The sequence below is a fragment of the Cornus florida genome, unplaced genomic scaffold, assembly GCF_030987335.1.
Source record: "Cornus florida cultivar Cherokee Brave unplaced genomic scaffold, ASM3098733v1 CherokeeBrave_3.0.0_Hap2_Chr11, whole genome shotgun sequence".
Taxonomy (NCBI): Eukaryota; Viridiplantae; Streptophyta; class Magnoliopsida; order Cornales; family Cornaceae; genus Cornus; species Cornus florida.
In genome coordinates, this window is record NW_026775581.1 from 26,440,712 (window position 1) to 26,452,465 (window position 11,754).

An 11,754-nucleotide genomic window follows, 5' to 3' on the forward strand; every position below is an offset into this window, starting at 1 on the left:
CTCCCAAAAAGGCGGCTAGGGCCACCTTGTCATCCGCTTCCTCCACCTACAGCATCTCCGTGTTAAAACGACTAATGTAATCTTGCAGTGACTCTTCCTTTTGTTGTTTCACAGTAAGAAGGTGGGTAGTCAGCCTTTTATGCCTCTGGCCAGCAATGAAATGGCCCACAAAGCCCTTACTCAATTCTTCAAAGGTTTCGATGGTCCCTGGCTTCAGTTTGTTGAACCATACCCGTGTTGATCCTTTGAGGGTCGTTGGGAAGGCCCTGCACATGATCTTATCTGGCATCGCGTGCAGGTGCATAAGCGCTTGAAAAGTCTCCAAGTGGTCGAGGGGATCTTTAGTTCCATCGAAACTATCAATTGTGGGCATTCTAAATTTGCTTAGCAAGGGGCATTTCATAACCGAGGGGCTGAACGGCAAGTTGGTCTTCTGCACCAAACCATTTATGGCTGCAATGCCTTTCCCCTTCATGGCCTGTATCACATCCTCCATCTTTGCCCTGAGATCCCGCATCTCTAGGTCAACGTAAGAAATCTCCTCTGTCTTTTCAATGACAGTTGTGTCTTCATGGGGTCGGGAACTCCGTGGAAGAGATGGGTGGATCACCTCTCTATGTCGGTTCCCTACCTGGCTTTATTCCACTTCGGTCTCATGTTGGGGAGGATGATTATCCTGCTCCTCCAGATTCCCATTACCTCTGTTTGGATTCGAGAGCTTTTGTCGTGGCAAGTTCTGTTGAACCGGTGGAACAAGGTGTTGCAGGAGTGCTGCATTTTGCTGGATCAACTGGTCTATACCCTGATTTAGAGTTTGGACTTGCAGTTCCAACGCTGCAAGCCGTGTTTAGTCATTTGGGACGTCTAGGTTTTCACCCGACTCTTCCCTTTAACCAGATCCCTATGACAGTGTTCCTTCGGTAACCATACCGGACCGCAAACTTATATACCCAACCAAGTGATTAATTGATTCAAGGGAATCGTCGTTCCCACAGACAGCGCCAACTGTTGAGGTCGAAATTCGTCACGACCTGGTACGACACCGGTGTGGTGCCGGTCGTTGACCCTCCGACGATCAAGTTAGTAGGGGTTTCTAGAGAAAGAATTTCAATCTTAATTTCCCTAGTAAGAGTTTTTTTTTGTGTGTCCCTTATTCCCAAGTCGTCGTCCTATTTATTATCGCTTCCCTTATTCACGATAAGGAAATTTCATCATCCTTATCCCATGGAACTTATCCCATGGAAATCTCATCTTTGATAAGATTTTTCATCATCCCCATGGAAATCTTATCCTAAATAATATTCGTCATCATTCTTATCCATGGAAATCATTACCCCTAATAACGCAATATTATCGTTTGATCACTGAGTAGATCTGGCGGCTGGTTAACACTTAGTTGCCTCTATCGCTAGGTCAAGGTAGGCTAGATTTATTTTTCCCTATCAGATACGAAATGGAATGGACACATGGGGAACACAAATTAGACACAGCTAGGTATATTTTGAAATTTTTTTGTTTGGATTTATTTTTTTTCTGGTGTTTGGTTGTTGTAAAATATTTACGAACGAAAAAAATATTAAAATTTTACAAAAATAATTTATTCATCAATTTTTGGTAAGTTATTTTATATGTCCCAACCGAAGAACTCGACCTCAACCTAAACCTAAACCTAAACCTTTGCCAAATACTCAAAAGTACTAATAAAAAAAATATTTTACCTAAAAGATGAAAATAAAAAATATTTTACAAACGAGCCCTAACATAATTTTTAAAACATTTAAAATGCAACAGGGCAGCACAGAAGAAGTCTTTATCGATCCAATTGCGAAGGGAAACCCTAAAAATAAAGGCAGAGTGTGGATAGCGGAGTCGGAGATTGATGGCGGCGACGGCAATGAAGCTCTTGCTAATACGAAAATTGTTGTGAGATTTATATGTACTACTCGCAAGTGCACGAATCTTTGCAGATAGGGTTTACTTGTAAAGGTGTCGTACCCAAGGGACTTGTGTAAAATAAGTTTGTTAACAAATTTTTTAAATTCCAAATTAACTTGAAAGTAGGATAATCGAATTATGATGATTAATTCTAAATTAACTAAACAGAAAATAAAATAAACTAAAGAACAATGATTAAATAGGATGTAAAAAATAGAGAAAGAGGACTAGGGGTATGATTTCACCACTAACGTTGCACCACCAGTTAATTGTATCAATTTATTGGAGATATATAACATGCACATGGAATTAATCATGACTACAAGCACATATTAATTCAGCTAGAAAATAATATAATTTAAAGCTAAACATAGACTATCTTCGATTGGCATAAACCATCTACCTATCTACTTTACTCTAGGGTGTAGCATGGCCTATCTTTTCTAAGCATAATCCATCAAATCTCTAACATTATATTCAGATAAAAACCATTGTATAATCATCTCATTCACAACTACAAGAAGTGAATGAGTTGTGTTCAATCACAAGATTAAAATATCTAAGACAAGATAGAAAAATATTTGTAATTGAATTAAAATTTTAAAACCGATTCTTATTGAAAATTCAATTAAAAATCCTATAGATTACACAATCATGCATGATAAAAATTATTCTCCAATAATTCAATACAATCAAACCAGGGTGCTAAGCTAAGGCTACATCACAACCCTAGCAAAACGTTTAGCCAAGCATGACTGGAGTGGAATTCTTCATGGTTGAGGAAGACATCTTCACCGCCATGGATCGATATCTTCTTTCTTCTGAATGCTCCTCTCTGATGGCAACTTCAAGCTCATCTGTATGATCCTTCAATGTTGTAGAGGACCTCCCTTTAAATAATAAAAGATCAGCCTTAAAGTTCCCTTTTTCATATAGGAGACATACATAGGACTCCAAAATTTGTACAGACTTCTAGGCCAATTTTGACAAGGTAAACAGCTATTTTAGGGAATCCTCGTGAAATACAAAATTATAGCTCCTCAAATTTCCTTTCAACCTACGTGAGAATTTAGCTGTTTTGACGCTTGAGGAAAGAGATATAGCCAGATTACCAAAACGGGTTCGAGCTACCAACTTTGGCGAAAGTTTCCTTTTTGGATAAGGAGTTTTCCTTTTGTTCTTCTTTCCATTCTTATCAACTTGTGGCTTCTTTTGGACTATTTTCTAAGTATAATTAGACTTGGATCTTCAACGTTGCTCGGTCCCACGAAATGTCATCTTTTAAATCTCAGAATCACTGGTCCTGACTGATTTTACAATTAAAGCCCTGAAATAAATAAAAATAATAAAACAATGTAAAATCTAAAATAAACTACTACAAACTGAATAAAACATGCAAGTTAAGGGGCTAAAATGTGTAACATTCAGCACCTAACACACCCCTAAACTTACATATTACTAGTCCCATAGCAATAAAATTAAAGAAAACATAAATGCCGCTTTCATGGGAATCACGATTGCATTTAGCATATGCAACAAACCTTTTAAACCCCTAGGTTACCCCTAGTGGACGAGCGAAGTCTCGTGAGGGTTTCCAGAGATGATACCCACAAACATACAACACAATTCAATCCTTTAGCAATCAACTTATTCTCATATCATCATAATAATCAAAGGGAAAACTACACAAAAATACTTTAAAAATTATCATCTGACTATACTCTTTAGTCCCTATTTTCATACTTAATCCCAATGTTTCCCACACACTTATATAACAAGAACAATAGCAAAATCAATCCCCAATGTTGTGAAATTTGTGAACTAGCAAATCACATATGTAGTAATGTCTTTTTAATTGAACCCAACTTCTATAACTTCAATTCCTTAGTTCCCTTCTCAAATTATTTTCTATGGCAAAATATTATTTTTTTGTTCTTTTTTTTTTTTTTTTTTTCTTTATCCTTACCCCCATTTCTTCATGCGAACACTCTATGCATATGAAACATGAGCCCCGATTACTCCATGAAAGGGTTACGAAATATATATATATATATTTTTCTGTTTTTTTTTTTTTTTTTTTTTTTGCCATAGTAATAACCTTCAAAGTTCACTAATTCATATCCATCCATAGTCATCAGAATTCAACCAACAATACAAATACCCATAGATAAAATTCTAGTGTGTGTGTAAAATCCATCAGGGACTGACAATTACTAAAATTCCTATCATAATAGGTAATGAAACCCATATAAAATAAAGTACGAAAATTAGGGATTCAAGACGATCTTAGAAAAGAATTTTAAAAAGTATATAAGTGTCTTAATCCTCCTAACAATTTGCAAATACTTGAATTAAAGTCAATATGCCAAAGAAAAAGAATTGATTTTTTTTTTTTTTTTTTAAATTGAAGTACTAGAGTATTTTAATACAACTAAAGCAGACATTATGCCCCCAAACTGGAATTGGACAGTGTCCTCACTAGGCAAAAATCAAAAGCAAGAAAAATAAGAACTAAAAAGAAAATAAAAATAAAGAACGAAAGCACCTGACAGGATAGCCAGAATAGAGATGGCAGAGCATCGGAATTAAGCCCGTTATGAATCATAAGAGTGCATATCTTGTCCATCATCGATCTTTGATCCTGACGAATTATCCTTTGGTCCTCAAGAATTTCTTGAACTTCAGCTCGGAGTTGGGTCACCTCACCAACCAAGTAATTAGGTGTTCATCAATGTCATCAGCGGCAGCCGGGGTAGGAAATATTCTAATGGGATAGGAAATGTGGAGATTGTGATTGTAGGGAATTATAATGAATTATGGTAAGATGGAAGGAATTTGGTGGTGGTTTATGTAGAGATGGAATATGGTAATTTGGAAAGATGTAAGGATAATGGGTTTAGGTAATTTGATGTGGTAGGCAGTGGAAAAAATTGCACCATGATATAAGCATCAATTATAGTGCAGACTTTACCTGATGAATTTCATAACCCAACAATCAATGAATAAACAATCACCCAAATAATACCCGTTAACAAAATCACAAACTCACTCAGTTGCAATCACCACCCACAAATTATAATTCAGCCAAGTGCAACAACCCAATCAACCACTAAACAGTACCCAAACTCCCACAGTCACCACAAGTATCAACCCCAAACTTTTGTAATTAACAATCCAAATCTAAACACTCCAGTCACAATTTCAGATCACTGTGCTCATAACCCAAAAGTTCATAAAACACTCACAAGCCATCATCTCTCTATAATGAATCAATCAATTTATTAACACCTATAGATAATTATGCGGATCCTTTGTAAAACACCAAATTCACAATCCCAATTCAGCCACTGTAATTGACGCTGTAATCAACAACCAAACCATTCCGGCCGAAGAAAAAACAACCACCGTTGCTATTCCAGGCGTTGTTGTTACTTATTCCTAATGAGTTGCCATAGGCGACCATTTGAAACGATGTTCTTCCACCCAGGCGATGGTCTGTAGTTATCGCCGAAAGAAATTTCCGGGCGATGGTCACCGTGATCACCCGGCAATGGTATAGGATGCTGGTTGTCGCCGGATATTTGTGTGGCTGGGCGATGGTCGCCGCCTTGCCGGTGCTGAAGCTTTCTCTGCCGGTAAAGACCCCCGAGCGATAGTTGCCGTCGATCCGGGCGATGATTCGCCTGGCAGTCACTGTCCTCTTCGTCGCTGGGTCGCCAAGGGCGACTGTCACCTCCAAGCCGAGCGATCTTGCGCCCGGCACTGCTACTTTCCCCAAAAAAAAATCCTGCCCGGGTGATGGTCGCCCATGGGCAGGCAATCATTCGCCCGAGCCTGTTGCTGGGTTAGATCTTCTTTTTTTTATTTATTTTTTTTTAATGCAAACTTCAAACGGCCATAACTTTATCATCGGAAGTCCGTTTTGGATGAATTTTTTTTTTCATTTTGGGTATTTTTTCGAGATCTACACAATGCAAACTACCGTAGATGGTTTGATCGATGTTTGGATCCAAAAAATGATCTGTTCTACGCAAATCAACCTTTTCTTCTTTGTATGCCATGAAATTTTTTATTTTCCTCCAAACAAGCACAGCGCAGTCATCATTGCACAACTTGTATCCTGCACAAGTAATTAAAAATCCTACAAAACAAATTAAATTATCCTAATATACTAATCTACTAAAATAAAAGATAAAATTAAAGAGAGAGAAAAAAAAAATACATAAATGAAAAATCCTATCTACAATTCATACATTTAACGTCGGTAGGCGACGTGATACCTGGATGATTAGGTGGAGTAAATGGGATCCGTCAAAGTGACGGACTCAACTCCTTCTGTAGACACGGAATCTTCAAAGTACCAATCCTTCCGATCTGGTCAAACTGTCTTCTTTCTTGATGCCTTCTAATTCATAATGTCAGCATACTATGGTGAAGTCTCCTTTTAAAGTTAAAATAGTTGCTTATCCGGGAATGAATTATGCAATGAAAAAGTGTTTTCTAGTCCAAGATACTTCAAATGAGAGGGTAACGACTTCAGTTCTAGCTCTGGTGGAGACTTCAAAGATGGCGTAGGTGGTTCACTTGACAATGGTAGAAGTGGCTCAATAGAAATTTTCTATGGTGGAATGTTATGCATATTGGCTCCATTAAGAATGACATTTACCTCTTCAATATTTTTCTCAACATCAAATGACTCAGCATCAAAGTAAGACAGGCATGCTTCTAGTGGATCTTTTGTCAAGGCAAATGGAGCCATCTCTTCAACACATTCATTGATGGCATCAACAAAAAAACACTCCTTATCATCTGAAGGGCAATTACTGGCATTGAAAATATTTAAGCGCACCTTCATATTGCCAAAAGATAAGTCCATGACGCCATTCCTGCAATTTATGCTTGCATTTGCTGTCGCAAGGAAAGGACGACCAAGGATCATTGGAATGTGCCTCCTTGGCTCCAGAACTGGCTCGGTATCGAGCACAATAAAGTCCACTGGGAAGTAGAATTTATCTACTTTGATGATCACATCTTCGATAACACCACGAGGCTGTTTGGTTGACCTATCTGCCAATTGGAGAATAGTGGAGGTAGGCTTCAATTCTCCTAATCCGAGTTGCAAGTAAACCGAATAAGGAAGAAGGTTTACACTTGCACCCAAATCTAGGAGAGCTCGCTTTACTTGATGATTCCCTATTATGCATGAAATTGTTGGAGTGCCTAGATCTTTGAATTTTGGAGCAGTGCAATGCTGGATTATGGAACTGACTTGCTCAGTTAATAGCACCTTCTTAGGAACATGACTATTTGAACGCCTCTTCTTTACACATATCTTTCAGAAATTTAGCGTAAGCTGGAATTTATTGAATTGCATCAAGCAATGGGAGATTAATCTTCACCTGTTTGAACATCTCCATTATATCCTGAAGTTTACTTGCTTGTTTTGCTGCCTTTGATGTTTCTTGTAGTCTCTGAGGGAATGGCACAACAACATGCCTCTGCTCATTAGATGGCTCAGTAGGTGGAGGTACTTCTTGTACTTTTTCACTACGCTCTTTTTTCTCTTCAACTATTTTCTTCCAATTTTCATCTTTCTTTGCTTCCTCTTCTTTCACCTTGTTTTCAACTCTCTTACCACTTCTCAAAGTAGTAATTGCTTGCACTTGTTCATGGTGAACTTCTTGGCCAGTAATGTCATCAATTATATGCACACCTCTTGGATTAGCTACTGGTTGACTAGGAAGCTTGCCATCTTTTCTTCTATTCAAGGCTTGAGCTAGTTGGCCAACTTGAGTCTCTAACTTGGCAAGGGATTGAGAATGAGACTGCACAAGTTGATTAGTTGGCTCTAACTGCTTTGCTATCATTGCCTCGAGCATTAATAAGAATTGTTGAGGTTGACTGAAGGCATTCATAGGAGTGAATCCAGGAGGATTTAAAGTCTGAACTTGAGATTGAAAATTACCTTGCACCTGAGGTACTTGAGGTGTAGGAGCTGATGTCCCTATGGCTGGATTTCTCCATGAAAAGTTTAGATGGTTTCTCCAAGCCGGATTGTAAGTGTTTGAATACATATTATTCCCTCTGGGGGTTCCATAGGAAACGTTAACTTGCTCGTGTGGAATTTCTAAATATTGAGCTGCACTTGGACAAATGGACACATGGTGAGTTGGACCGGAACAAAAAAAGCACACTTCAAAGCCTTGAGCATTAGTCGAAGGAGGAGTAAAATTTGACTGTGAAGTCATCAATTGATCTATCCTCTTGGTTAATGCCTCCATTTGGGTTACTAGCCCTTGATTTATCCCTGCTTCATTCACACTTTCTGCTCTACTCAATATAGTAGGAGGTCTTGCTACTGGAGGTAAGACATGTTGTGTAGAATTATCAGATAGATTTTCGAAAAGCTGTCATGCTTCCTCTACACTCTTCAATATAACATTTCCACCACAAGAGGCATCCACCATATACCTTTGTGCCTCATTGAGCCCCTTATGAAAGAAGTTGACAAGTTGCCATTTTGGCATGTCATGATGAGGACACTTCCGAAGGAGGTCTCTGAATCTTTCCCAAGCCTCATAAAAAGGCTCGTCAGGCCCTTGAGCAAAACGAGTAATAGCATCTCGATATTGAGTAGTTCTCACCATGGGGAAATGCTTATTTAAAAACTTTTGTTGCAATTTAGCCCATGTAGTGATGGTGTCAGCTGGCAATGAATTAAACCAATCCTTCGCCTTGTCCTTCAATGAAAAGGAGAAAACGTGTAGCTTGAGCACATCATCGTCAAAACTCTGGATTTTTATTGTTCTGCACACCTCTACAAAGTCATCCAAGTGCCGGTATGGATCCTCTTTTGATAGGCCGTAAAAAGAAGGCAGTAACTGCAGATGAAGAATTGTATGCACCAGGTTTGTAGTGATCCTTTAAACAGCGAACTGTTTCTGTAACTAGTGGACCATCCGCCATCTTTTCTTTCTTCAAGTTTCTAAGAGTTCTTTTAATTTCTGGGTCTAACGGAAGCTGAGGGAGTGACAAAGAATGTCTTCCAAACATATAATGTCACCTGCAATGATTGAAAGAAAACAGTATCAAAATAAAATATATAAATAAAATAAAATAAAATCCTAAACTAAGATCCTAATTGAAATTAATTGTAGAATTTAATAGTATCTGTCAAGAACTAAAACAAGTCCCCGGCAACGGCGCTAAAAAATTGTTGTGAGATTTATATATACCACTCGCAAGTGCACGAATCTTTGCAAATAGGGTTTACTTGTAAGGGTGTCATACCCAAAGGACTTGTGTAAAATAAGTTTGTCAACAGATTTCTTAAATTCCAAATTAACTTGAAAGTAGGATAATCGAATTATGATGATTAATTCTAAATTAAATAAACAGAAAATAAAATAAACTAAAGAACAATGATTAAATAGGATGTAGAAAATAGAGAGAGATGACTAGGGGTATGATTTCACCACTAACGTCACACCACCAGTTAATTGTATCAATTTATTGGAGATATATAACATGCACAGGGAATTAATCATGGCTTCAAGCACATATTAATTCAGCTAGAAAATAATATAATTTAAAGCTAAACATGGACTATCTTCAATTGGCATAAACCATCTACCTATCTACCTTACGCTAGGGTGTAGCATGGTCTATCTTTTCTAGGCATAATCCATCAAATCTCTAACATTATATTCAGATAAAAACCATTGTGTAATCATATCATTCACAACTACAAGAAGTGAATGAGTTGTGTTCGATCACAAGATTAAAATATCTAAGACAAGATAGAAAAATATTTGTAATTGAATTAAAACTTTAAAACCGATTCTTATTGAAAATTCAATTAAAAACCCTATAGATTACACAATCATGCATGATAAAAATTATTCTCCAATAATTAAATACAATCAAACCAGGGTGCTAAGCTAAGGCTACATCATAACCCTAGCAAAGCGTTTAGCCAAGCATGACTGGAGTGGAATTCTTCATGGTTGAGGAAGACATCTTCACCGCCATGGATTGATCTCTTCTTTCTTCTGAATGCTCCTCTCTGATCGTAGCTTCAAGCTCCTCTGTATGATCGTCCAATGTTGTAGAGGACCCCCCCTTTAAATAATAAAAGATCAGCCCTAAAGTTCCCTTTTTCATATAGGAGACATACATAGGACTCCAAAATTTGTACAGACTTCTAGGCCAATTTTGACAAGGTAAACAGCTGTTTTAGGGAATCCTCATGAAATACAAAATTGTAGCTCTTCAAATTTCCTTTAAACTTACGTGGGAATTTAGTTGCTTTGACGCTCGAGGAGAGAGATATAGCCAGATTACCAAAATGGGTTTGAGCTACCAACTTTGGCGAAAGTTTCCTTTTTGGAGAAGGAGTTTTCTTTTTGTTCTTCTTTCCATTCTTCTCAACTTGTGGCTTCTTTTGGACTATTTTCTAAGTATAATTAGACTTGGATCTTCAATGTTGCTCGGTCCCACGAAATGTCATCTTTTAAATCTCAGAATCACTAGTCCTAACTGATTTTACAATTAAAGTCCTGAAATAAGTAAAAATAATAAAACAATGTAAAATCTAAAATAAACTACTACAAATTGAATATGACATGCAAGTTAAGGGGCTAAAATGCGTCACATTCAGCGCCTAACAAAAATCATCCCGGAAGAAGTCCGGGTCTTCGCCAAAGGAAAAAAAGGAGGAGGAGGAGGAGGTCGAAAAAAGTATTTATCTTTGTGGGAGTATGTGTGTGGATGGTTTACCAGTGACTTAATGGTACGCAATTAAATTATCAAGCAAGGATTATTGCAGTCTGAAGAAGAGGAAGAAGAATATAGGAGGGGGAAAAGAGATTTATATCAAACCGTTCCTGGCCGACAAGCCGATTCGGCGGAGTAGCTACTGTATAGATATAGGCTCCACTATATACTGCGGTGGTTCTGTTGATGGTGAACACGTCTCTCGCGACATCACCAACAACACTACTACTCCCCGCTGGGAACCAGTTGCTGCAATGAACATTAAAAGGGAAGCCGGTTATTCTATTAGAAGGGAATTCAGTTTTACCAGGGCAGTATTAGTTGCTGATGGTAAGATCTATGTCTTTGGCGGCATTGACAAGGCTGCTAAACCCACTGCTGATAAATATTTGTGCGAGGTTTTCGACCCGAGCAAGAATAAGTGGGAGCCCATTAATCCACCAATTCCTCCAGAGGCACTGCCCTTCTTACAAGTTAAAGCCATTCATGATCATGTCTTCGCAGTGTATGATGACACTTCAAGTAGGGTTCTTTTGGGTTCTCTTATAAATGGTTTTTTACTTGCCTATAACGTCAGAGCTGCTTCTTGGAATACCCCACGCCCAATGCCAATGCCAACCACTCCAGATTGTTATGTTGTGGGTAGGAGCAACCCTATGTTGTTTGATAACACTCTTTACTGGATTAAGAGTGTGGAAAACCGCTATCGTCAATGCGGCTTATATGCTTACGATTTCGATAATGAAAAACTCTTTTACGGGCCTATTGTGGGTGTGCATACTTACTTTTGGGATTGCCGCGGTTCTGCAATACAATTTCTTCATTTCCATGGTGATGAGTTCTACTTGATTTGGCACGACAACCCTGATCCGGATTTTGTGCACGAGGAACCTGTTGGGTTTATTTCCTTCTATATGGAGGAAAGCCCAAGTTGGTTTTATTAAAAGCCCAAAGCCCAAACTTTAGGGAAAAAAAAAAACCCTAAGGAAGTTAGTATAAAAAGAGAGAGAGGTTACCCGCAAGTGGAAGAACAAAGAGAAAAAA

General features: G+C 38.1%; 1 protein-coding gene and 1 non-coding gene across 2 annotated transcripts; one reads left to right on the forward strand and one right to left on the reverse strand.

Moving 5' to 3' along the window:
* Positions 1–6,553: 6,553 nt before the first annotated feature.
* LOC132280906 (uncharacterized) lies at positions 6,554–8,216 on the reverse strand. Its single transcript, XM_059782661.1, has 2 exons — positions 7,335–8,216; positions 6,554–7,252 (listed from the first exon to the last, which is right to left on the reverse strand). Exons 1-2 carry the CDS (start codon positions 8,214–8,216, stop codon positions 6,554–6,556), a joined length of 1,581 nt encoding a protein of 526 aa, XP_059638644.1.
* Positions 8,217–8,460: 244 nt separating this feature from the next.
* LOC132287516 (small nucleolar RNA R71) lies at positions 8,461–8,565 on the forward strand. The gene has a single exon (XR_009473050.1). It is a non-coding gene; the product is annotated as a small nucleolar RNA R71 (small nucleolar RNA).
* The last annotated feature ends 3,189 nt before the right edge of the window (positions 8,566–11,754 follow it).